We start from the raw sequence: 27,891 nt of genomic DNA, 5'->3' as shown, positions 1-27,891 counted from the left end.
CATAAAACAAGAAATCTGATCCCTTCCATACATCAGTAGTATGACCATCTCGATGTATTACAACTCCATCAAAGAAACAATCCAACTGGGTGATTCCACGTTCTAGCATTATGAAAGAGAAACTCTCTATCCACTGTCTCCATATATTCTGCATCTTAATCATGGATCCTATTCCTCAGCAAAGGCCCTCTGGAGGCTGCTTGTGGGCTTTATATATCTCATTGGTTTCCTTCAGATTTGTTGAGCTTGCCTCCATATTCAAAATTTGCTCTGCATCCCTCACCATCCTACAATCCTGCTTTGGGGAATAGCTTGAACACAAAAGGTCTCAGGTTCAATCCTCAGTATCTCCAGGTAGGGCTGAGACTGTCCCCTGTCTGAAACCCTGGAGAGTGCCTGCCGGTCACTGAAGACAAGATTGAGCTAAATGGGCCAATAATTACATAAACTTTGCTGTCTTTACAACCCCATTCATTCCAATGCAAAAGAAACAAAACACAAACAGTGGGGAGGAGGTGGAAACAGTTTTGTGAATCGAAAGCAACAGTAACAGTGAACATTGGACTGATTTCCATTCTGGACACGGGACGAACAAGTGAACATGGATGATTCTGTCAGAATTCTTGGCATCTCTAAGAGGGCATGGGGCTTGAGGCTAGCTTACCCTGCAATACCTCGACCAGCAACAATCACCATGGGCACAGGCTTTCCCTCTTCTCAACAGACAATTTGGCTCACAGCATGGATTGCTTTCACATTCCTGGAAGGGGGAAAATGGGATAGCAGGAGTCAGGAACCTATAGACACATTGCAGTCCACTTTGAGAGAAATGTTGGAAGGGCCAGGTGATCAACTCCAGTACTTGGAAGGGCCAGGTGATCAACTCCATTACTCTACCTCACCCCACTATGCAAACTCAACTCACACAAAGGAAGCATCTCAGCTGGTGGTGACCTGTGACAGGGCCTTATTGGTGGTGGCTCCCCATTTGTGTAACGTCCTCCCTAATGGGGTGACAATCTCCTTCATCATCAGCTTTTAGGAAATTTTTTAAAATACTCCTGTTTCAATTTGGGCATTTGATGGCTGAAAGACCTGTCCCTGGCAACCCCAAAATTATCAGCAATTATCAGCAGGCATTTTAAGTAAGCTTTCTGTTTTATCCACTGTATGATTTCTGGCAATCTGATTAAGTGGTACAAAAACCGCCGAAATAAATATAAATAACACTGACAGTCCCCAGGCCTTCCTTCTGGCTTGCATAACATCTGAAAAGGGAGGAAGAAGAGAAAGACACACAGCACACAATACTTCCTGGACACAGTGGACTGTGCAAACCCCCCCCCCCCAGCCTTCCCTGGGGTGAGATTTCAAGATCCATCCAGGAACGGAACATTCCTTTTGCTAAACACTAGTAGGCAGCAGCAGCTTCCAGAGGCTTCCAATCCCAGGAAAGGGACAGAGGAGGTAGCTTGAGCCCCACCAGAGTGTTTGGAGTTCCAAGGCAAAGTTCAGATAGACTTTATTATTATTATTCAGAAATCGCCTTTTACATACATGTCTTGAGGTGGTAACAGACATATAAAAACAGCTAAAATAGTTTTTTGAACAGTACAAAAAACAGTCATACATAGGTTTTAAAGTAATACAAACTGAACACCTAAGGCAGAGACCTTTTCAGGCAGCTGGAAAAGTGTGGAAGTTAGGAAGGCCAAGTTGTTTTGTGCAAACTGCCTCTCTCACCAGCATTCCCCTTGTGACCTAAAAGTGTACATGGTCTTTTGCTGCCCTTTCTAAGCTATGTTCTCCCTGGGTTGGGTTTATCTATCGACTGTGTTGCATTGCAATTGGGTGCTGAACTGCACAGCATCCTATGTCATGGCTGTCAATGTGTCAGTGTGGGACCAGTTATTTTTTTCCTTCTCCCACTGAAGCGGAACTGTGTCTGCATGGGTGTAGTTGGGGGGGGGGCTATGCCCATGTGGGTCTGGATGGGAAACAGCCTAGGAACTGTCTTGGTTTTCATGATGAAAGCAAGGCAGGGTATAAATAAACTGAGTGACAAGTTAACTGTATATAAAAACATTTATTTTTCATGTTTCATTTATTTATTACATTTGTTTTCTCAACCTTCCACCAAAGGATCCCAGCATGGCAAACATGTCAATGCTAAAACAATACTATTACAACTTAAAAAAAATCTTTAAAACTCTTAAAAGCAATAAGCAATTCTCAAAACTAATGACTTCTAGGCTGCTAAGGACAGATATTTCAGCGATCAAATGTCTGAGTGAACAGGAGGAATGCTTTAAAATTTCTCCTAAAAGTTAATAACGAGGGAGATTGAGGCCCTCACTAAGAGTGCATTCCGCAAACAGGGGAACACCACTGAGAAGGCACAGATGTGGCTTACTTAAGTCACCATTAGCTCACTCTCCTTTATTTGCTCTTCTTTCTGGCTTCTCTTTCTAACAAACCTTTGCTGTGCCACAGTCACACTGCTCCCCGTCTTCCACCACTTTGTTTCCACAGTAGGGGGCTCTGTACATGAGATCCATGCGTGGCTTGTTTAAGAGGCACTGCGATGCTCCGGACTCCAGAAAATTCCGGAAATCTTTTATACTGCAGCTGCTGAAGGACTTGATGCCGCTGGCCTGCCTGTGGGCAATAGGCAGTAGAGAAAAGCTTCCATAGCACAGAAAACCATGCCAAAGGTGGTATGATGTTGTGGGGAAGACAGACTAAAGACACCCAGATTTATCCGTTTTCTACCTCCAAGCTGATTTGCCCAATGAAGAACCCCTTGAGCTGGTCCAATACATTTTGGCACCTGAGGTGAACCACAAACTGGTGCTCCGCTCCCCGCCAGGGAAGAAAGTGAGAGTGAAGATTTGCATCAGGAATAAGTGTGAATAAATATCTACATCACAACCAGTTGCTCCTGGGGATCCTGCCACCTGAGGCAGTTGCCTCACCTTGCCTCAAGGGTGCCTTATCTATTAAAAAGTTTGTGGAGCGAAATGAACAGTGTCTTTTATTAGAATAACCAGCAGAAAGTGACTTTTAAAACAATGGATATAAGGTTGAAACCATGGGCGAAGCTATAGGCTTTATGTGTCAGTGTAAAACAGTTTCCTTTTTCCTGTGGAACTGTGTGTAAGGAGAATCAGCAAAAAGTGGATTAGACTCAACTGGGAGTTGAAATACTATTTTTCTTTTTGCTTTGTTTCTGGTAATACGTTGCCCTGTTTGGTGGAGGTAACTCCACTTCCCCCATTTCCCAGCGATTGGGGTGAAAATTGGATTAGGCGTAGAAGAACTGAAGATAATATTTTGTATATTTCCTGTTTGATAGACTGGATTACTTTTGCCGTTTTTACATTTTCCTTATATTTACCAGTATTGTTCAACTGAATCTACCCCCCTTGTGGATTACAATTAACATCCAGGACTTTGGTCAGGAAAACAAAATTGTTTTGAGAACAGGCTTCCTTATCTACTGCAGGCAGACTGAGAAGTTAAAAAGAGCAGTCTGAGACAAAGGCTGACAGAGATGAGGGGGAAGGGGAAGGAGAGAAAGAATAGGGAAGCCACCTAGTAGTTAGAAGGAGCTATTACACAGACCTGACTATATTTTTGGAATACCTCCTCTATACCTAGCTATATCATCCGTTAGACATAGGGAGGGGAGATAGGAGGTGAAGTATTGAGGTTGGAAGAAATGACACAGGACAATAATAATAAAGGAAATAAGAATAAAAAAATAAATATGGCAGCAAATAAACCACCGTCTGGAGCAGGAAGCTCAACAACTACACCAACTCTGGACCCATTTCAGTCCAGCTTTCGCCCTGGTTATGAGACCAAAACGGCTTGGGTCGCCCTAAGAGATGATCTCCACAGGCAGCTGGATTGAGGTGGGTCAGAACTGCTGATTCTTTTAGACCTGCCAGCAGCCTTCAACATTGTCGATCACGAACTTTTGAACCACCACCTTGCCGACGTGGGGATTCAGGGCACAGTCCGACAATGACTGTGCTCCTTTATCTCAGGTCGGGGACAGAGGGTGGCTCTAGGGAGGGAGTTGTTGCCGCGGCACTCCTTGGTGTGTGGAGTCCCGCAGGGCGCAATCCTTTCCCCGATGTTTTTCAATATCTTTATGTGCCCCCTTTGCCCAGATTGTCCAGAGCTTTGGGCTGGGTTGTCATCAATATGCTGATGACACCCAGCTTTATCTGTTGATGGACGGCTGCCCTGACTCAGCCCCGGATACACTGACCAGATGCTTGGAAGATGTGGCTGGATGGCTGCGTGGGAACCGGTTGAAATTAAATCCTTCAAAGACAGAGCTCCTCTGGCTGGGTCGGGACGACATGGGGTTGGGGGGCCAACTCCCATCTCTTGCAAGGGCTCAACCAGTGCCAGCGCCTTCTGTCAAGAGCTTGGGTGTAACCTTTGACACCTCCCTTTCCATGGAGGCGCAGGTTGCAGCCACAGCAAAGGTGGCATTTTTCCATCTCCGCCGTATTAAGCAGTTGGTCCTTTACCTTTCTCGCCCTGATCTGGCCACAGTGATCCATGCGACGGTAACCTCCAGGCTTGATTATTGTAACTCGCTCTATGCAGGGCTGCCCTTGAAGCTGACCCAGAAACTCCAGTGGGTGCAGAATGCCGCGGCGAGGCTCCTTACAGGGTCCTTGCCACGGGATCACATTCATCCAGTGCTTTACCAACTGCACTGGCTCCTGGTGGAGTACAGGGTCAGGTTTAAGGTGCTGGTTTTGACCTTTAAAGGCCTATGTGGCCTAGGACCTACGTACCTACGGGACCGCCTCTCCTGGTATGCCCTGCGGAGGACCTTAAGGTCCACAAATGACAACATTTTGGAGGTCCCAAGTCGCAAGGTGGTTAGATTGGTCTCAACTAGGGCCAGGGCCTTTTCAGTACTGGCCCCGACTCGGTGGAATGCTCTGTCACAAAAGACTAGGGCCCTACAGGACTTGACATCTTTCTGCAGGGCCTGCAAGACAGAGCTGTTCCGCCTGGCCTTTGGTTTGGACTCAGTCTGACACTTATGTTTCCCTCCCCTTATGGTTTTGATCTATGGGTTATTATTAAAATGAGGCTGCATTTTAAATTGTATTTTTAACCTCTATTTTAAATTGTATTTTCCCTATTATGTTTTTATTGTAATTTTACTGCTGTTAGTTGCCCTGAGCCTGGCTCTGGCCAGAGAGGGCGGGGTATAAATAAATAAATAAATAAATAAATAAATAAATAAATAATAATTAACTCAAGGAAGAAGAGGATCTGCTCAGGATACAGATCGTAAGACTGAAATTGCAGATTTAATTTTAGATCTGAAGAAGGACATTAGGGAACAAACTAAGGCTCTTGAGACTAAAATGGATGGAAAGATGGAGGACATATCTGTACAGATAAAAGAACTGTCAACAAAAACAACAGTTTTGGAAAAATCAGTACAGGACTTAAACAAAAAAAAAACACAAGAGTCTTGAGGATATGTCTTAAAATATAAAGGGAAAAAGTACAGATGCAGAGACCCGGCAGAAGCAGATAAGTTTTGGAGAAGATATCAAAAAGAATGAGGAGGGAAGAGACCTCAACCAGGGGAAGAATTGAAGGAGTGGTTGGAGGCTGTAGTGGAGGAAATAAGGATGAAAATAATGTACTTGTATTTAATTTTTTGATAAATTAAAAAATTAAAGGAAGATGGAGCTGAAAATTTTAATGTGGGGTGTAAATGGACTAAATGATAAAAAGAAAAAAAAAACAGAATATATGTTAAATAAAAATATTGGATATAATATGTTTGCAAGAGATGTGGTGAGAAAGAGTGATAGTTGTTCAGGGAAGAGTGATAGTTGTTCAGGTGATGTCCCAAGGAGAAAAAATGGTGATTGTGGGAATCTATGCACCAAATGAGAGAAAATTAGAATTTTATAGAAGAGAAAATGAGTTTATGGACCAAAAAATGATTTTGCTGGGAAATTTGAATGGGGTGGTCTCACCGGATATGGACAGAATAAAAAAGAAAATTAATTCTAAGGAAGGGAGACTACCTGTTACTTTCTTCAAACCAACCAAGGTTGAGAATTTTAACTGACGGATGTTTGGAGATTCAAACATCCATTAGGGAGAGAGTATACACATTTCTTAAAATCCAATTAATCTGCAGGCCATATCGACTAGATTCGGACAGTAAATGACCTTCTGTTAAGAACAAATAATAATAATAATAATAATAATAATAATAAATTTTATTTATATCCCGCCCTCCCCAGCCGAAGCAGGGCTCGGGGCGGCTAACAACAATAAAATAGTACAACATTCTAAAATCATTTCATTATAAAATTAATTCAAATCAAATGGATGGCAACCATTGGGCTAGAGTTCTGTGAAGATTGCCAAAGGAGGGAGTCAGGCTGTGCCCTGACCAAAGGCCTGGTGGAACAGCTCCGTCTTGCAGGCCCCGCGGAAAGATGTCAAGTCCCGAAGGGCCCTAGTCCCTTGTGACAGAGCGTTTCACCAGGTCGGAGCCACAGCTGAAAAAGCCCTGGCTCTAGTTGAGGCCAGCCTAACCTCTCTGTGGCCTGGGACCTTCAAGATGCTTTTGTTTGAAGACCGTAAGTTCCTCTGTGGGACATACCAGGAGAGGCGGTCCCGTAGGTACGAGGGTCCTAGGCCGTATAGGGCTTTAAAGGTTAAAACCAGCACCTTAAACCTGATCCTGTACTCCACCAGGAGCCAGTGCAGCTGGTATAGCACCAGGTGAATGTGATCTCGCAGCGAGGACCCCATAAGGAGTCTCGCTGCAGCATTCTGCACCCGCTGGAGTTTCAGGGTCAGTCTCAAGGGCAGCCCCATGTAGAGCGAGTTACAATAATCCAGTCTGGAGGTGACCGTTGCGTGGATCACAGTGGCTAGGTCAGGGCGAGAGAGGTAAGGAGCCAACTGCTTAGCTTGGCGGAGATGGGAAAATGCCGCCTTTGTTATAGCTGCAATCTGCGCCTCCATGGAAAGGGAGGTGTCGAAGATTACACCCAAACTCTTAACGGATGGTGCTGGCACTAATTGCACCCCCGCAAGAGATGGGAGTTGCCCCCCACAATCCCATATCGTCCCGTCCCAACCAAGGGACCTCTGTCTTCGAAGGATTTAACTTCAACCGGCTCCCACGTAACCATCCAGCCACAGCTTCCAAACATCTGATCAGTGTGTCTGGGGCTGAGTCAGGATGGCCATCCATCAACAGATAGAGTTGGGTGTCATCAGCATACTGATGGCAACCCAGCCCAAGCTGGGCGAGGGGGCGCATAAAGTTGTTGAAAAGCATTGGGGAGAGTATCGCACCCGGAGGCACTCCACACACCAAGGAGTGGCGCGATGACAATTACCCCCCAAGCGCCACCCTCTGTCCCCGACCAGAGAGAAACAAGTGCAGCCATTGAAGGACTGTGCCCTGGATCCCCACGTCGGCAAGGCGGTGGTCCAGGAGTTTGTGATCAACCATGTCTAAGGCTGCTGACAGGTCTAGAAGAATCAGCAGCCCCGACCCGCCTCGATCCAGCTGCCTCCGGAGATCATCAGTTAGGGCAACCAGCGCCGTCTCCGTCCCATGACCAGCACGGAAGTCGGACTGGAATGGATCCAGAGCCGATGTTTCATCCAGAAACCCACCAAGCTGTTCAGCAACCGCTCTTTCAATCACCTTACTCAGGAACGGAAGATTTGAAACCGGGCAGTAATTTCATAGATCTAAGGGATCTAATGATGTTTTCTTTAAGAGCGGGCGCACCACTGCCTCCTTCAGTTCCCCTGGGAATGTCCTGGTGCCAAGGGACAAATTGATTATATCCCCTAGGGGGGCCCGCACCTCGTCTGGGCATGCTCTAATCAGCCAAGATGGGTACGGGTCAAGAGGACAGGTGGTGGGCTTTCCAGCTCGGAGGAGTCTGTCCACATCGGCTGGGGATATCCGGTCAAAGTGGTCGATTACTGGACCCGAGGACAGTCGAGGGGCCTCCAGTTCCAGGCTGTTATCTCTGCTAGCACCCACCATTCACCCTGACAGATAAGGTTTTGTGGATGTTTATAATTTTTTTTTTGAAATGATGAACTTTGGGTAATCCTTTCTTAGAGGTATAGGAGCTATTTATTCAGACCAACAGGCAAAGTGAATAGTAAATAATGTAGTAACAGAAATATGTAATATAATGAAAGGAACAAGGCAGAGTTGTTCCCTGTCCCCATTATTGTTTATTCTGGTACTGGAGACATTGGTGAGGAACATAAAAGCAGACAAAAATATTAAAGGTATTACAGTGAGGCGCAGATCATACAAACTTAAGGCATTTGCGGATGACCTGGTAATAATGGTAGAAAACCCCTTGGGAAGTATACCAAGGGTATTGGATAAGATTAACCAATTTGGCCAAGTCACAGGTTTCAAATTTAATAAAAATAAAACTAAATTGCTGGTAAAAAATATGACGGAACAGAAGAAAACGAATTGAGAAAGCTAACAGAGTTGGGGATGGAAATTAAGGTGAAATATTTAGGGGTGTGGTTGACAACAAAGAATATAAACATTTTTAAAGATAACTATATAAAAGTTTGGAATGACATCAAAAGAAATATGGAAATATGGGGAAGAAAGAAATTATCATCATGGGGAAGAATCTCAGTAATAAAAATGAATGTATTGCCAAGAATGTTATTTCTATTTCAATCTATACCGAAAGTCAATGGAACAGGACTCTTCAAACAATGGCAATATATCCAAATTTATTTGGCAGGGGAAGAAACTTAGGATTAAGTATAAATTATAAATTATTAACAGATGCTAAAGAAAGAGGTGGATTTGCCCTACTGGATTTAAAATTATATTGTGAGGTGTTCTGCCTTTGTTGGCTATGAGAATAGATGACATTGAGGAATCCAGATATCTTAGATCTGAAAGGTCATGATTATAGATTTGGGTGGCATGCATATCTTTGGTATGGAAAAGCTAAAGTTCATAGGAGATTTCTAAACCATATTATTAGAAAATCAATTTATGTTGTTTGGGAAAAATATAATAATTTATTAGAGAACAAAACCCCATGGTGGCTGTCACCATTAGAAGTGTTGTCAGTTGACTTCCGGAGGCGGCGCGACCGGTAATGGCTGCCTTCTCCGAGTAAGGAGAAGGGAGCTCCGCTGTAAACGGGTCGTCCGCTACGGCGAAGCGGAGACCCATTCAGGAAAACCACAGGTGGCAGAAGCCTGTGGTCTCGGGACCCGGCGGGCGCCAGAAGCAGCCCCCAAAACGTTGAAGGGACCCCGTAAGGGGCTCCGGATCGCGGAGGGGGTAGCGGCGCTGTGGGTCGTTGCGCAAACAGCGAAGTGAAGCCGCATTGCTGTTGCCGGTCAGCGCTGTCCTTTCTTCCTGCAACTTTTCTGAACTTTGGAAACTACAACCCGTGAGTAAATTTGGACATTGAAAACTTTCTGAAACTTTTGTCAACTTTCTGAAACTTTTTGAGAACTTTATGAAACTTTTAAAACTTTTTTAAAAAAGTTGAAATTTGGCTGAAAACGGAGTGAAGATAAGCAGGAAGCCCATCTCCCGCTATACTGAACTTTAAGCAAAGAGCAGGAGGAGTGGAGACAAAAAGTTATGCGTTAACTAAATGCTGGCACCCTGTTAAAGCAGTTTTCTGAGTGAAAGACTTTGAGCTATTGACTTTTGCTGGTTATATTCGGGGTGCACTGATATCCTTCTTCTGTGGCACCAGTGGATTATAAAATAAATAAGAATCTCTGGTGCTGGAGCTGCCTGGATGAGCACCAGTTTGCAACTTTGGATACATTGAATTCAGATTTTGAAACATTCTGAGTTGGAACTGGATACTTTGAAACTGTTGCAGTCAAGGCACTGTAAGAAACACTGTTTTGCTTTAAGTTTTACTCTGCTAAAAATAATACATTGTGGAGGCGATAGACATGGATTTAAATTTATAAGTTCAACTTGGATTTGATCTTTTCCCTGAAGACGTATTAAGCTCCCTCTAGAGGATTTTGGACTTACAGCAGTGACTTTGTTTTACTTCCCTTTCCCGGCCTCTGTTTGACTATTGCATCTGGGACTCTGCTTTCTCATGGGAACAACTTGGATTGACCTTGGATTACAGATAACTTTGGAATGAGTGGCGCAAGGAGAAGAGGAAGGACTAAACAAACAACTCTAACTTTATCTGCAGCCTCACAGCGTAGATCTTCTGTGCCGGCCTTGCCTTCCACTTTGCCTCCAGACATAGAGGCGGCCTCCCTAATACAGGCAGGGGAGGGTGAGACAGAGGAGCTGCACCTGGGAGATATGGCTTCAGGGACAAGTAGCTCTGTCTTGGAGAAAATTTTGGAGAAACTGGAGGCTCTGGACAAGAAGGCTGATTTGCATACAGCTAAAATTGAACAGAACACAGAAAGCTTGAATAAGCTGACTGGACAAGTTGCACAGAATGCCCAGTCTATTGGAGAATTAAAGGAGGCTGTAGGTGAAAATCGTAAACTGGCTGAAGATAATAGTCAAAGATTGGAAGAACTTGAGAAAGAAGTAAGACCACTCAGCAAACAAGTTGGAGAACATCAGATTTACTTTTTGATGACAGAACTGCGAAACAGGGAGACCAACTTGAGGATACGGTCAATACCAGAGGTGGAAGAAGATAATTTTATTGAATTTCTAACTAAGGAATTTGCCAAGTTTTGGAAGTTAGAGGAAAAAGACTTTAAAATTGTATCTGCTTTCAGGCTTGGCAGAGTCAGAAGGACAGAGAAGCCCAGAGATTGTTTGATAACACTGAGATCAAAGGAGGAAAGGGACAAGATTTTGGGCCTGCACTACGAAAAGTCACTAGACATTTTGGGCAAGAGAATTGAAATTTACAAGGACATTCCTAAGCAGTTGCTGGACCTTAGATCTAACTACACGGAATTGGCAAGACTGTTGAGAAGCAACGCAATTATCTTCAGGTGGGAGTTTCCACAAGGATTATCCTTTACCTACAGAGGGAGAAAGATCAAAATCAAAACAGTGGAAGATAGAGACAAGTTTTTGGGAGCACACGGAGAAGACCTCCACAAAGGACTTGGATTGCCAGCGCCAGAACTTCCAGGGGAGCCCGCCCCCTCGGATCCTCAAGGACCGGAGAACAAGGTACCACCCCAGAAAGAATAACCAGATTTATCCAGGATGTCTCTGCAGCTTTTGAGTTGGAACATAAATGGCTGTAACAGTCCCGAAAAAAGGTCTAAAATTTTTCATATTCTAAAAAAGGAACAATTGGACATTATATGCTTACAAGAAACACATGTGATTAGGCTTCATAGAAAGGTGTTAATAAATAAAAGGCTTGGTCAAGAATTTATATCATCGGATACAGTTAAAAAGAGAGGTGTAGTGATCTATGCAAAAGAGAGCCTTTCACCAAAATTTCTCTTTAAAGATGAAAGTGGAAGAATCCTCGCAATAGAAGTACAGTATCAAGGAGAAAAAATTTTGATATTAGGAATTTATGCTCCAAATGAGGGAAAATCGGATTTTTATAAGAAGTTGCACGAGATCATGCTGGATTATCTGGATTACAACAATGTCATCATGATGGGGGACATGAACGGGGTCGTATCAACAAATATGGATAAGTCACAGAACCAGAACATTACTAAAGAGGGAAGACTACCTAAGACCTTTTTTGAAATGACTGACAATATGGACTGGGTTGACATCTGGAGAGTTAGAAACCCCCTGGGAAGAGAAGGAACATTCTTTTCTGAAGCTCAACTGACTTGGACACGAATCGACCAAATATGGATAACTAGAAGTCTGGCACCTAAGGTGAGGAAGGTGGAAATCTGCCCCAAAACATGCTCCGACCATAACGCCTTGAGAATGGATATGACATTGATCCCAATCGGCTCCTTTAGATGGAAGATGAATGATGGCCTGTTTAGAGATCAAAGAATTGTAAAGAAGGCCCAAAAAACCTTAAAGGACTATTTTGAGATTAATTTGAACACTACGGTGGAAAAAAGAACTATCTGGGATGCAAGTAAAGCTGTGATGAGAGGGTTCTTGATTCAACAGAATTCTTTAAAGAAAAGACTGCAAAATGAAAAGAAAGATAAAATTCTGGAAAGTATCAAAGAGTTGGAGAAGAAGTTAAGATCTAACCCGAAGTCCCAACCGATTCTGAGAGAAATTAAACTTTATCAGGCGCAATATTCCAAGCTGATAAATCAGGAAATAGAATGGAAGATTAAAACAATGAAACAAAAAACTTTTGAATCGGCAAATAAATGTGGGAAACTGCTAGCTTGGCAGTTGAAAAGGAGACAAAGATTAAATACAGTAACAAACTTAGAGGTTGAAGGAAGGAACATTCAGAACCCGGGAGAGATTAGAAAGTGCTTCCAGAGGTATTTTAAAAAGCTATATACTCAAGGGCCACAAGATGAAATAGAGATTACACAATTTTTGGAGAGAAATGGATTAGCAAAGCTGTCAGAAGAAAATAGAATAATTTTAAATGGCAAAATAACACGACAAGAGATTGAACAGGCCATCCTGAGTCTGAAACAGGGCAAATCACCAGGGCCAGATGGACTGACCTCTAACTACTACAAGACATTGAAGGATTATTTGATACAACCTTTGTTGGAGGTCAGTAATGAAATAATGGAGGGGAAGAAGACGCCTGAATCGTGGAAAGAAGCATTTATCACATTGATTCCAAAGTCAGAAACTGAAAAGACACAACTCAAGAATTACCGTCCCATCTCCCTTTTAAATGTGGATTACAAAATATTTGCAGATGTCTTGGCACGAAGATTTAAGAAAGTATTAAGTGAGATAATCCATAAAGATCAGGCAGGCTTTCTCCCGGGCAGACATATGTTTACTAACACAAGGAACATCATAGACATATTGGAACTTTTACAAACAAACATAAACACTAAAGCAGTTTTAATTTTTATAGACGCGGAGAAAGCCTTTGACAACATTTCTTGGAAATTCATGAAGGGGAATTTAAAAGAAATGGGAGTGGGACGGGGGTTTGAGAACGGGATTGAGGCAATATATTCAGAACAAAAGGCTAAACTGATAGTTAACAATGTGGTTACAGAAGAGTTTAAAATTGAAAAAGGTACACGACAAGGCTGCCCGATTTCCCCATTACTGTTTATTTCGGTTCTGGAAGTGCTCCTGAATATGATTAGGGGGGACCGGTTGGTGGAAGGGATTCAGGTCGGAGCGAAACAATATAAACTTAAAGCTTTTGCAGATGACCTAGTTCTGACATTACAGGAGCCGGAGTCTAGTTTGAAAAGAGTACTACAACTGATTCAAAACTTTGGTCGAGTGGCAGGATTTAAGTTAAATAAGCAAAAAACTAAAGTTTTGGGGAAAAACGTGACAGATATTGAGTTGGAACGGCTTCAGAAAGAGACAGAACTAAATGTGGTTAAAAAAGTTAAATACCTAGGGGTAAACATAACAGCAAAAAATCTGAGTTTATTTAAAGATAATTATGAAAAATGTTGGTCAGAGATTAAGAGAGACTTGGATAGTTGGTCAAGACTAAAACTTTCTTTGTTAGGCCGAATAGCTGCCATCAAGATGAATGTATTGCCAAAAATGTTATTTTTGTTTCAGACACTGCAGATTGTAGACAAGACAGAGTGCTTCCGGAAGTGGCAGAAAGATATTTCTAAATTTGTCTGGCAGGGCAAAAAGCCCAGAATCAAATTTAAAATATTAACAGATGCGAAAGAAAGAGGGGGCTTTGCCCTGCCAGATTTAAAGTTGTATTATGAAGCTGCAGCTTTCTGCTGGTTAAAAGATTGGTTACTTCTTGAAGATACGGATGTCTTGGATTTGGAAGGTTTTAATAATGCGTTTGGATGGCATGCATATTTATGGTATGATAAAGCTAAGATAAATAAGGCCTTTAAGAACCATATTGTCAGAAAATCAGTCTTTAATGTCTGGACAAAATATAAAGACTTACTGGAGAATAAAACTCCGAGGTGGCTGTCACCCCTGGAGGCTAAGGCTCGGAAAAGAGCCAATATGGAGGCCAACTGGCCAAAATATTGGGAGATAATAGAAAAGGATGGTGACAACTGGAAATTGCAGAGTTTAGAAAAGATGAGAGACAAAGTGCGAGACTGGTTACACTATGCTCAGATTAAAGAAGTGTTTAAAAATGACAAAAAGTTAGGATTCCAAGTGGAAAAGTCAAAGTTAGAAACTGAACTGTTAGAACCTAAGACTAAGGTACTTTCAAGAATGTATAACTTGCTGCTGAAATGGAACACACATGACGAAATGGTAAAATCAACAATGATAAAATGGGCGCAGGATATTGGGTATAATATTATGTTTGAAGATTGGGAAAGGTTGTGGACCTCTGGGCTGAACTTCACTGCATGTAATGCGTTGAAGGAAAATGTGATGAAAATGATGTATAGATGGTACATGACCCCTGTTAAACTGGCTAAAATATACCATTCGTCTGATAGCAAATGTTGGAAATGTAAGGAAAATGAAGGAACATTTTTTCACCTCTGGTGGACCTGCCCTAGAGTGAAGGCCTTTTGGGAGAAGATATATAATGAATTAAAAAAGGTGTTTAAATACACCTTCACTAAGAAATCAGAGGCCTTTCTCCTGGGTATTGTCGGCCAGAGTGTGTTAAAAGAGGACAGAACATTCTTTTTGTACGCAACAACAGCAGCAAGAATATTAATTGCCAAGAATTGGAAAACTCAGGAGCTACCCACTGTGGAAGAATGGCAGATGCAACTGATGGACTATATGCAATTAGCCGAGATGACCGGCAGAATTCGAGACCAGGGAGAAGAAAGGATGGAAGAAGACTGGAGGAAATTTAAGATTTATTTACAAAAATATTGTAATTTGGCTGAGTGCTGAATTGGATGCCAGTGCAGACAATTGTCTACCATTAAATTAGATTTAAGGTTGAATTATATGTTAAATCAAATTAAGATTATTAATTAAGATGAATTAAATGATAATTTGTTTGAAACTAATTTAATAATGATGTAAGTGTATGCGGGAGGTGTGGGGGAGTCCCATGTAACAATTGAGAGATGTCAAATGGACAATGATAAGTGCTTATCTGATATATGCTTTATTTGAAAACTTTAATAAATATATTATAAAAAAAAAAAAATAGAAGTGTTGTCAGTTTAAAAAAATATGGAAAATTAATAGGCAACATTTATAGAGTTGTTAACTGAGGAGGAAAATCAATTAAAAGTAAAAAAAAGTTTGAAGACATAAGACATCTGTTAACTGATTGACTCCAATACCGTCAATTAAATGACATTTTTAGGTTGAATAAAGGAATGGATTTTGTTAAAGAATTTTTGAGATTGCAGAAAGAATTGTTGGAAAATAATGAATAAAGAATTGTTGGAAAAGTTCTGTCAAAAATGTATAATTTGTTGCTGGAATGGGAAACAAAAGATGAGGAAGTAAAATCTGTAATGGTATACTGGGCAAAAACAGCTTCTGGTCTGTTTTCCACTCAGAATGGCAGTGCCATATGAGTTGTCCTCATAAAGGCAACCGGTTCGGGGCTGCTCTGGGCTGTGGGGGAGAGTGTTTTGGGCTCAACACCCCCCCAAAAAAATCCCACAGAAGAGTGGGACTTTGAAAGGATCCGGTGGAGTGAGGTAACAACCTCCCTACAACCTGCAGCGGGGGGACCCACGGCTTGAGTCCGCTCAAGGAAACATCGCGCTCGGCAGCCAAAGTCTCAAGCCACCACCAAAGATAAACAGATCTTCCAAGCAAGGTAACATTACAACAAGAAATTATAAAAGATCTGGGATGCAATTAACAATTTGGATGAAAACAGAAACTAAAAAGGAAGTCAGCTTCTGTTCTCTGAAGGTCAGGCTCTGCAGCGGAAATTTGTGAATGAGAAGAGCCTCCAGGATAAATTTTAACCCTTTCAAACTGCAACTTAGAGATACTTTAAAGATCTCCCTTCTGCTGGAATGTGATTAATTTAACTGAACTTGAATTATTGAACTTTTGAGAAGGGGAAGTGCACAGCTATATTAAGGATAGTTTGAGTTTTTGAAAGTAAAAAAATCACCTTGGAATTCCACAATTGGAGCCGAAGCCAAGCAGGAGAACACTCAGCCAAACTTGGGGGTACCCCAAGGGGGGCAGAGTGCCTGGAATAGCTGGAGTTTTAAATGTGGAACTTTAATCAATTGGTGGAGACCAGGGTGCAGCATTTCTCTTTGATTATCTTTGTTGCTCATTTGGATTATAATGATATTTGGACTATAATGATATTTGGATTATTCTTGCTATTATTCTTTTTTGCTTCTAGTCAGCAAAGACCAAATTGGGATTACAATAAGCACCAAGCTTGACTGGATTACAAGTTTACAATTTTACAAGTTGAGAATAACGTTTCAATACCAGAACTTAAAGATCGACCTGTTGGACATCCCTGTAATAAACAATTTGCTTCATGGGAGAAGTTATGGAATGAGGATTTAAAATTTATAGCCTGCTGTACGTTAAAAGAGAATTATATGAAAATGATGTATTTGACTCCTACAAGACTAGCAAAAATGTATAAGAACATATGTTGGAAGCGTAAAGTTAAAGAGGGTACATTTCATCATATGTAGTGGACCTGTAAAATAGCTAAAGGCTTCTGGGAAATGATTTATAATGAACTGAAAAAAATGTTTAAAATAACTTTTGTTAAAAAACCAGAGGCCTTTTTACTAGGTATAATAGGAGAAGAATTACCGAAGGATAAAAAAGTACTGTTTATGTATGCAACAGCAGCGGCAAGAATACTATTTGCCCAGAGATGGAAAGAAGAAAGAGCCCCATCGAAAGAAGAATGGATAATTAAGATGATGGACTATGCAGAGATGGCGAGACTGACCAGGAAGCTCAGGCACCAAGAAGATTACAAATTTAATAGAGAATGGCATAACTTTATAGAATATATTAAAGAACACTGTAAAAATCTAAAAAGTTAGCAGGATTGACATAGCACTTGTAATTTAAAATAAAGTCCAATAATTTGGATAAATGCAATTAGATGCAGTTAAAAAAGGAAGCTACATTTTGGAAGCCAAGGGAGGGGTGGAGAGAGGTTCAGGGAACCCCATAAAGGTACTGATATGGACTATGGTTTAATGTAAACGTGTGTGTGTGTGTGTGTGTAAAAAATTGTTTTTTTCTTTTTGAAACTTTGAAAAGAAGAAGAAGGAGAAGGAGAAGAAGAAATACCCCCCCACCCCACATCCTTATGTGTGGGAAACCGGCAGGACAGGGAGAAAGGTTGGCTAAGGCCCTTCACCCTGAATAATAATAATAATAATAATAATAATAATAATAATAATTTCTTATTTATACCCCGCCCATCTGGCTGGGCCTCCCCAGCCACTCTGGGCGGCTTCCATAGAAACCAAAAATACAGTAAAATATCACACGTTAAAAACTTCCCTGAACAGGGCTGCTTTAAGATGTCTTCTGAATGTCAGGTAGTTGTTTATCGCTTTGACATCTGCTGGAAGGGCGTTCCACAGGGCGGGCGCCACTACTGAGAAGGCCCTCTGCCTGGTTCCCTGTAGCTTTGCTTCTCGCAATGAGGGAACCGCCAGAAGGCCCTCGCCGCTGGACCTCAGTGTCCGGGCAGAATGATGGGGGTGGAGACGCTCCTTCAGGTATACTGAAACACTGCTTTAAGTTTATTTGTCTCAGTTAACCTGAGGTAGGGAATATTTTTCAGCCCAAGGACCACATACCCTTCTGGACAACCTTCCCAGGGGCCATAGGCCAGTGGAGGCCAGGACTCGGTGGAGCAACAAATGCAAATTATGCCTTGGTATGGCAGGGCAAGTTTCTATGCCTATGCCTCTTTTTCCTCTCTCTGGGCAAACAAGAGGCACCTCAGAAATCAAGGGCACATTCCAGACCTATAAAAACACATAAGGTACAGAACAAGGCCACTGAGGGGTGTCGCTTGGGGGAAAGGGTGTGTGGTTGCACAACGATGACCACCTCACCCCACTCTGACCAGTAAGCAGCAGCAACCCACCAGTTAGGAAACTAGTGAGCACTCCTGATGAGCTGCTCCTAATTGCTTGGCACCTTTTTGAGGGGAGAGGGGGATCGGCAGGACCCGGGGCTCTCTAGCAGAATGCCTGCCATTAAAACAGGTGGCAGAAGTGTGGGGAGAGCTTGCCTGCTTCAGGACCCTTCTATGGTGCTGCCCTTCGCCCTCTCAACCTTTCCACCCCACCCTAGGGGAGAATGGCAGCTGTTCACTTCTGAAGGCAGTAAGGGTGTACCATCAGGAGACGGTTTCAGTCTATTGCCTCTAAGAAGGCTGGGAAGTGGCTAGCATAGATTAGATAGTTTATCTAACAGACAGCTAGATGGACCTTCCCCAATCTTGAGCCCTCCAGAGGTTTTGGACCACAACTCCCACCAGCCAAGACCAGCATGGCTGTCCTATCCTGGGCCCAGTGGGAGCTGTAGTCCAAAACATTGGGAGGGCACCAGGTTGGGGAAGGCTGATACTGATAAAATAACCAGGTTTCAGCTTAGCACCATGCTAATGATGAACGAAGCAACAAAGGCTCTTACACAGCATCGGTACTCATTAAGCAAGTGCCTGGGCAGTGGCATTGTCTTGAGTTGTCGAAGAACAGTCCTAGGCTGAATCCCAGCAGCTGTGCCACGATCACAGAGAAGGTCTCCAGCGTGATCCCATTTTCATACTAAGTAAGAGCACATGAACATTAATGGCCGATAGCTATGAATTACTACCATTACTACTACTACTACTACTACTGCTACTACATCTTTATTGTGCAAGGGGGCTTTAAAGGGTACAAGAGTACAGGCCTTTGCCCCAAGGAGCCTGGGTTTAGAACTCTGCTTGGTGCTTTGGGCAAAATCGCTACTCAAAAGCTTCTTGTCAACCTCTCCCAGGAGCCTTCAGTTTGCTTGCAAGCTGAGACATCAGGGACAGGAAGAACACAAAAAATGGCAAAAGCAAGAAGAAAAAACTCTGAGGACCAGAACTGTGTGTGGCCTAACAATTGACCTTGTAGGAAGATGGGGGGTGGGACCTAGGGAGAGGCGTGATAGCATTCACATGCACAAAGATATCCCCTTCACACGTAAAACCCATGGACCTATCTCAGGTGTATTATTAAGTATTTGGCCTGAGCTTTGGTGAGGTGTTAATAATTTGTTCTTCCCATGCTATTCAATGTATCTGACCCTCACTTTCCTAACTGCTCAATGTATCTGACCCTCACTTTTCCTAACTGCTGGTCTGCTTCTTTTATAAACGGATTTGCTGCACTAAAGCAACACTTCTAGGAGTAATAGACAAATAAAAACCAACAAATCACCAGTTCTGGAAGGTGTTCTCAAAGAACTCAAAAGTGAAATTGCCGCTCTTCTAAAAAAACAACCACACCCATAACTTATCCCTCAGATCAGTCTGTGGACCTGAGGACTGGAAAGTATCCAATGTAACACCCATTTTTAAAAGGGATCCAGGGGGGATCCTAGAAATTACAGGCCAGTTATCTTAATGCCTGTCCTGGGAAAACTGGTGAAAAGTTTTCTTAAAGATTAAAAAACCAACAAACTTTACTGAAGCACAGCAGCATGGCTTAAGCAAGTCCTTTCTTACAGACCTATTGCGAGTTCTTTGAGAGCGTCAACAAACATACAGATAAAAGTGATCCAGTTGACGCAGTGTACTTGGACTTTCAAAAAGCTTTCAACAAAGTCCCGGTACTTCACCGAAGACTTCTGAGTAATAATAATAATAATAATAATAATAATAATAATAATTTATTATTTATACCCCGCCCATCTGGCTGGGTCTCCCCAGCCACTCTGGGCGGCTTCCATAGAAACCAAAAATACACTAAATATCACACGTTAAAAACTTCCCTGAACAGGGCTGCCTTAAGATGTCTTCTGAATGTCAGGTAGTTGTTTAATGTCAGGTAGAGTAAGCTTAACAGTCAAGGAATGAGAGGACATTTCTACTCCCCACCCCCACCCCATGGTCTCAAGGGTGCTCAGAGTACCCAGCAATTATTTACAGAAACATCCACTTCAGCTGTAGTCGTGTGTTTAACCTCAGGTCTAGTTTGGCCCAAAGTTTTCAGACATCACAACTTTTAAGAAATCATGAACAGTTCAGCAAGTGAATGAGCACAGTACATGCAGTCTTACCATGGCAATTGCTGCAGAAGAAGGTCTGTGGCACATCTTTCTTGCAAATGTTGACCCCACAGAATCCCCCCTGTTCCTGTAGCTGGGGTGAGGAAGAAAGGATTTATGCTTTTGTTGCAATTAGCACCTTAGCAAAAAGCATAAAAAGGAACACTTCCTTACATAACAGCTCTTTTGGGGGGAGCAGGGGCAGGCATCTGTGTGCTTTCCTGGGATGCCTCTTCAACACCACCCAAAAACCCACATGGGACAGCTGCGCATTTCTGCATTGCAGGAGGTTGAACTAGATGATCTTCAGGGATCCTTTCAGCTCTACAATTCTGATTCTATATAGCAGAGGAGGGAAGGAGTGACCTGTCTCTTCTCTGCCAGCCTGCTCACTGTGTGGACCTCATTATCAGAGGGATTGACAAAAGATAGAACAGGATTTCCTGACAGATCTGTAAGCATCGGGTTCTAGAGTAGATCAGCAAGGATTCTGCCTCTCAAATGTTTAACAACAGCAGCACCTTCTAACAGGCCACTTTCACATCATGCATTTAAAGGTACCACTTTAAACAGTCAGTGCTTCCACCAAATAATCCTGGGAGCTGTAGTTTGTTAAGGGTGCTGAGAGTTATTAGGAGATGCCTAATCCCCTCACAGAGCTACATATCCTAGGGTTCCCTGTGACATGCAATTGACTCTGTTCTCCATATGGTTCTCCAAATAACTCTCAGCACACTTAACCAACTACAGTTCCCAGAATTCTTTGGTGGAAGCCATGACTGTTTAAAGTGATGCTTTAATTGTGTGAATGTAGCCTGAGATTGCTGAGATGAAGAAAGCTTGGGTGGCTTATACATTTAAAACTACTATGTGCTTTGCACACAGAAGGTCCCAGGTTCAGCCCTCAACATCTCCATTTACATGTACCACTCAGGATCCTTCTTTGGAGATTCCCAGAGAGGCACTGGCAACCAGGGGTGTACAATACTGGGCTCAGTGGACTTAGCTTCTTACCTGCATCCAGAGCTCAAGGACCACAGCTCAGTGGCAGAGCACCAAAGTTCAATCACTGGAAGCATCTCCAGGTAGCAAGCAGGTGATGGGAAAGAAACCCCTTCTTTGCCTCATGTCCTGGAGAGACGCTGCTCATCAATATAGACAACACTGATCTACATGGACCAGTGCAAGTCCATATAAGACTGCTTCCCAGAAGTCCTTGGATACTTGCTTCTCTCACATGCCTCTTTGCTACCAACCATGTCCCTCCCTCACATGCATGGAGCCCCCAACTGTTTGGACTGCTCTTCACAGCCCTCTCCCTCTCTCCTGCCTGCCCAGCACTTTGGCCATGTTGTCCACTCAGGCAACACCAAAGGCTTTGATACAGGCATTCTTTAATAACGGGGGGAACACACTCCTTACACAAACAAGAATGCAACATCGTGGGGTCGTAGAGCAAGGTGGACCAGTTTCCAGTCCACAAACTTTTCCAGTAACTCATTGGCTGTCCCTGTGGTGGAGATTTTATCCCTGTCTTTCCAAAACTCCATAGAGGACAGTATAATCTTCATGTTGAGTTTGTAAAACATCTGAAAATAGGAGCAATATGGTTAAGTTCAATAGAGGCCACAGGCTTTACATGTTCAGACTTCAGTCCCCAGCTGGAGGAATTATTCATAATAATAATAATAATAATAATAATAATAATAATAATAATTTATACGCCGATCTGGCTGGGTTTCCCCAGCCACTCTGGGTGGCTTCCAACAAAATATTAAAATACAATAGTCTGTTAAACATTAAAAGCTTCCCTAAACCCTAATTTCCTATGGAATTATTTACCGTATATGCTGCTTTTTTGAGCAACATCCACACAATGTTATACAGAACATAGTGTTTTTTTTGTTGAGGGGGCTGTGGGGGGTTGGACAAGCTTTTGGGGGCAGAGCCAGGAGATATCATGAATCTGGGATGGGTTCATTCATTCATTCACAAATAGAATAACCTTCTGCTTAACATAATATTCAATCTGCCATGTTAGATAATACTATTTTTCCTTTACAGCATTCATTGTTTTTAGACCTACAAAACCAAGGCTCCACATTTCATTATCTTAATTTTGAGTAACCTTCTTCCCTTCTTATTTTCCCTTAAAAGACCAAACCATTCTAGATGTAGCAGCAACTGTTCTACCAGATTCTGGACTATTTATAAACATATTTAAATAGATCTGGGCTGTTGTGCCCAGCACAACTTTGACTCAGGCTGTTTGTTGCCATTGACTTACCGTGTTGATAAAGCTGATGAGCTGAGTGATTTTCTTCATCACAACATCTTCATCTGAACCCATATAGTCATACTGTGAAAGAATAAGATTCTCTCATTAGCCATTGCATCAGGATCACTGAAGATGCTCTAAGCCAGAAGCCACCACATTTTCTGGGCCAGGATACACATTTCAATGTGCTGTGGCTGTCAGGCTCAGGATGGCTGCTGGTGCCACATCTAAAACAGAGCAAGCAAGAGCTGTTTGACAGTGGGACAGACTAGCTTGGGAGGTGGAAGAATCTCCTTTTCTGGGAAGTTTTTAAACAGAGGTTGGATTCTTTAGCTGTGGTTCCTGCATTACAGAGGGTTGGATTACATGACCTTTGAGGCCCTTTCTATGACGACAAAGGTGAGTAAGATTATGGACTTCTTCACGACCCTTCCCCTCTGCAGGGAGGTGGGATCCAAATGGTTTCCAGAGAGTGGTAGGGGATGTTTTATCCCATGTTGATGGTCTCTCAGCTGATTCCCTGGTGGCCCACTGGAATGCGGAGTTAACCAGGGCTATTGATTGTCTGGCTTCGAAGTGCCCTCTCTGATTGCACAGAACCCGGATAGCCCCTTGGTTTTCCCCGGAGCTGAGGGGGATGAAACAATCGCTGAGATGGCTAGAACGCTGGTGGCAGAAAACTCATTCTGAATCTGACTGGAAACAGGTTAGAGCTCGGGGGGCCACCAGGGGGCGCATTGGAAGATGGCCGACAATAACATCTCTCCGACCCACACGAGGTAATTAAGAGGCTGATATGGGAGGATGCAGCCTCCCTGGCCCCCCAAGGGAATGGGGGGCACTGCCTTGCCTGCTGTGTCCATAAATCACCCCCGGATTCGAAAGAAGGGGGTGAGGGCACTAGGCACAAAGCCCTCGGGTGGGTCGGCTCTCCCGGACGCTGTCTCTGATCGCGCACTGGTTTGCAACAGCTCGAAATAATAATTGGATAAGAAGCAAATGCACATATTTCAAGTGAAGATCGGGAGTAAAGACTGCTAATTAAAGGGATCTCTGTGATGTGGAGCAACGGGCTGGATTCAATAATAAATCAAGAAGAAGTCTCATCAAAGGATCGGTATGTCGGAGTGAGACTGAAAAGGGGGGGGGCTTTTCTTTTTTCTTTTTGTCTTATGTGAGTACCCAATAACCCTCCCTCCTAAGAAAGAATAGTTGCAAATTACTGATTACAAGCAGGAGGATTAAGAACTGTGTGGAAATTAATTACTAATCAAAGATATGGCTTGTGGAACATCGAGAAAAGAAAGAAGATTCTCTGTGACGCAGTTAGAAATAGAGGCTGTTATGGCAGATCTGTCCGCAGAAGGAGGGGGAGGAGGACTATGGCTCGTAACTATATTGGAATGTGAGTTCGGCATGGCAGGGCCCCCTGAAAAAAAATTATGAGAGCGGCAGGTCTGTGGAAAACAGAACAGACTGTGGGAATTGTTTTGTACAGAGTGTTGAAATGATGTCTGTTTATTTTGATATGGCTCTTGGATGAACGTAAAAGCCACACAGGATAACAACGTTTGTTTTCAACCCGCTTGTGGAAACTATCAGAGATCACAAAGAAAGGAATATATGATAACAACAAGAAGATGAGGAAAACAACAAAGAGAAGATTGAATAGAACTGGGACTATTATTTGGTCAGAACTATGTCATCAAAGCAGCAGCAAGAGAGATATTTGGATCCCGTTCGAAGCTTGAAATATGGGTACCCCCAACAAAAATTTTAAAATTTGGCTATGTAATTTGGAATTGATGTGATTTGGAATTAATGTGATTTGATTGGCCTGTTAATAAAAGTTATTTTCAAAAAAAACCCCCAAACAAACAGGTTAGAGCTCAATGTCGAGCCTACCAAGTGGTGATAGTGACGGCGAAAAGGACCTTCTTCACCGCCTCTATTGCATCTGCAGAAAACAGCAGGAGGCGACTCCTTCAGGTGGTTCATAATCTAATGGAACCACTTTCACCATTGAGGCCTGGGAAGGGCCCCAAGATCTCCTGCAATGATTTTGCAAAGTTTTTTGCAGATAGTCGCTCAGATTCAGAAAGAGGTAGACTCTACCTTGGGAGCAGGGCCAGGGCGGGAGAGTGTTAAGAGTCCTGTCTAGTCAAATTGCATGAGATCAATTCCAATCTGTTACTGCCGAGGATGTGGACAGGCTGCTTGGACAACTGAAACCGACCACCTGTCTCCTTGATCCCTGCCCTTCCTGGCTTATAAAAGCAAGCCAGGAAGGGCTGGGTGATGGGCTCCGCGGGGTGGTGAATGCTTTTCTGTAAGGGAGCCTTCCCAGATCCACTGAAAGAGGCAGTCATTAAACAGCTTCTTAAAAAACCATCTTTAGACCTGGCCAATATGGCCAACTATTGCCCAGTCTCAAATCTTCCATTCTTGGGCAAGGTGATTGAGCAAGGTGGTTGCTCAATAACTCCAGGCATGGTTGGGGGATGTGGACCATTTGGATCCCTTCCAGTCGAGATTCAGGCCTCATCATGGGACTGAAACTGCCTTGGTCACACTGGTTGATGATCTCCGGCGGGCTAGGGACAAAGGTGAAAGCTGTTTCCTAGTTCTGCTGGATCTCTCAGCAGCCTTTGGAAACATCAACCATAACATCCTTCTGGACCGTCTTGAGGGGCTGGGAGCTGGGGGCACTGTTATACAGTGGTTCCACTCCTTCCTCCTGGGCTGTGTTCAGAAAGTGGTATTGGGGGATGAGTATTCAGACCCCTGGGCTCTCAGTTGTGGGGTGCCTCAGGGTTCTCCCCCATGCTTTTTAATATCTATATGAAGCTGTTGCGAGAGATCATCAGGGGGTTTGGGCTGGGTGTTCATCAGTATGCGGATGATACCCAGCTCTACCTCTCCTTTAAATCAGAACCGGTGAAGGTGGTTAAGGTTCTGTGTGAGTGCCTGGAGGCGGTTGGAGGGTGGATGGCAGCTAACAGATTGAGGTTGAATCCTGACAAGACAGAAGTACAGTGTTACCTCGGGTTAAGTACTTAATTCGTTCCGGAGGTCCGTTCTCAACCTGAAACTGTTCTTAACCTGAAGCACCACTTTAGCTAATGGGGCCTCCTGCTGCTGCCGAACTGCCAGAGCACAATTTCTGTTCTCATTCTGAAGCAAAGTTCTTAACCTGAAGCACTATTTCTGGGTTAGCGGAGTCTGTAACCCGAAGCGTATGTAACCCGAGGTACCACTGTACTGTTCTTGGGGGACAGGGGGCAGGCGGGTGTGGAGGACTCCCTGGTCCTGAATGGGCTGACTGTGCTTCTGAAGGACCAGGTGAGCAGCCTGGGAGTCATTTTGGAAATCCAGCCAGATGGGCGGGGTATAAATAGCAGTAGTAATTATTATTATTATTATTATTATTATTATTATTATTATTATTATTAATGTGTGGAGAAAGTGGGCAAAGAGCTTTTCCTCCTACTCTCATTATCCTAGAACTCAAGATGTTTCCCCTCCACTGCCAGACATAGGAGGCTGGGAATTGCCCACGTTTTGTCACACTAAAATCCTGCTTGAAGGCTTCCCATGGGCATCTCGTTGGCCACCATGGGAACGGGATGCTGGACCCAATGAGTCTTCTCTTCTTATGTTTGTATATGAAGAAAGAACATACTTCTGAAAACCTTGTAATGAAAGCTTGAAGTGAAGTACGTAGTGGGTGGGGGGGACAGGGAGTCCTTCAAATAAACCTACCAATCCCTTGGCCACAACTATGTGCATTTCCACATATCTCGTGGTGCTGAAGTTAACCTATTGTAATTCAAGAAAGAACATACCATTACTGCACTCATACTAACATCATGAAAAATTCACAGGTAGAACTCTAAATGCTGCTGAATCAGAATTCAAAATGTAGGTGAAGTATCTGGCAGATTGGGGTTGCATCAAAGCCTGGAGAAATGTGGGGTGGGTTCCCAGGCATTGGTCATACTGGCTGGGGCCAGTAGGAACTGTAGTCCAACATTTGGTGGGGGAGCACAGCTTTCTCATGGCTCAGCTAGGAAGGCCAATAGCCTGATTCTCTATTCTCAACATGTTCATTCAAAAGAATTATTTGAGAGAAGGCATTACTGTTTAAACTGGTATCATAGTATTTTAAATGTATGGTGTGAATGTGGCCTAAGACAAGGATGGGGAATGTTTTTCAAACCGAGGCCACATTCCTTTCTATGCAACCTGCCAGAGCCGGACACATAATTAAGCCAAGGGCCCATTAAGCAGCCAGGCAACCAGCTCCTCCAGCAAGGCAGAGCCAACTGCACTTGGGCCAGCTTTCATAAGGTTTTAGTTGGCTCCACCTCTCTGCAGAGACAACATCTGTTGCTTCAGCAAGGCCCTTTGGAGCTGTTTTTCACTGGACTCTGCTGACTTCCTTAGATGTGGACAGCATTTTCACCTTTTTATTTCTTGATTTTGGAGTCTCCCTTTAAGGTTGCAATCCTGTGCACACTAATCTCAGTCAAAACAGTGGTACCTACTTTTGATGAAACATGCACAGAATTAGGCTGCAGAGGTGAGCATCACACACAGCTTGCTGGAGACGCTAAGCTATGAAGCTGCTGCTCAGAGAGCCAGCAGGGCATCATAACTGTCAGTGTGAAAGCTGAGAAGAAGAAAAGCAGTGTTCTGCCAGAGAGTATATGCTTTCTAGGTGATCAGAAAAGGAACAGCTCTATTGACGGGGGCGGCAGCAAGGTTTTGCTCCTGGAAATCAAGCAACAGGCTTGTGGGACCTGCAGTTGCTTTTAGGGTGCTACTTAAGGCTCATATTGCTTTCTCTGTTGACTGTGGGCTCACCTCTGTTCTGCATCCACATGTATATGGACAAACATTTACAAACACTGAAGTCTTGGGGCGGGCACAGTTCTCATCGAAAGAAAGCTGGCCTTGAAAAGGCTTCTCCCAGGAACTCCTACTGCTTAGGGGAGGGGGGAGGGAGGGAGGGAGGGAAGGAGCATGTACATGCATAGGTGCACGTATTACTATTTTGTTTTGGATCTATACACACAATTTTCTTTAAAGAAAAAAAAGCACTCACTGGTATTCCTGATTCTACCCTTGGCGTTATTCCTGAACTCCATCTAATGGAATAATTCTGTTCAGAAAGTGGACGCTCTGCATCTTCATATTCAATCTGATAAACAAGATGCTGAAATCCAGAAGCAGATTCAACTGGCTCAATTCCGTAGCTGCTGTTCTCAAACTGCAACAGCCCACT

General features: G+C 43.3%; 1 protein-coding gene across 4 annotated transcripts in view; it reads right to left on the bottom strand.

Moving 5' to 3' along the window:
- LOC310750429 (disintegrin and metalloproteinase domain-containing protein 2-like) overlaps positions 1-27,891 on the bottom strand; it is a 64,709-nt gene that overhangs the window by 31,165 nt on the left and 5,653 nt on the right. For 3 of the 4 annotated variants that reach the window (XM_083588563.1, XM_083588560.1, XM_083588561.1), the window contains exons 6-13: positions 27,712-27,889; positions 26,367-26,423; positions 22,614-22,685; positions 21,749-21,915; positions 20,339-20,420; positions 18,722-18,855; positions 2,478-2,658; positions 665-760 (exon numbers count right to left, since the gene is read on the bottom strand). In XM_083588563.1, the coding sequence (XP_083444689.1) occupies positions 665-760; positions 2,478-2,658; positions 18,722-18,855; positions 20,339-20,420; positions 21,749-21,915; positions 22,614-22,685; positions 26,367-26,423; positions 27,712-27,889 (967 nt within the window). The remainder of the gene's footprint in view (positions 1-664; positions 761-2,477; positions 2,659-18,721; positions 18,856-20,338; positions 20,421-21,748; positions 21,916-22,613; positions 22,686-26,366; positions 26,424-27,711; positions 27,890-27,891) is intronic. The other variant, XM_083588562.1, reaches the window with a different exon arrangement.

The sequence above is a fragment of the Podarcis filfolensis genome, assembly GCF_964270895.1.
Source record: "Podarcis filfolensis genome assembly, chromosome: 15".
Taxonomy (NCBI): Eukaryota; Metazoa; Chordata; class Lepidosauria; order Squamata; family Lacertidae; genus Podarcis; species Podarcis filfolensis.
The sequence above is the reverse complement of the archived record's forward strand: the minus strand, read 5'-3'. Positions and strand labels throughout refer to the sequence as shown.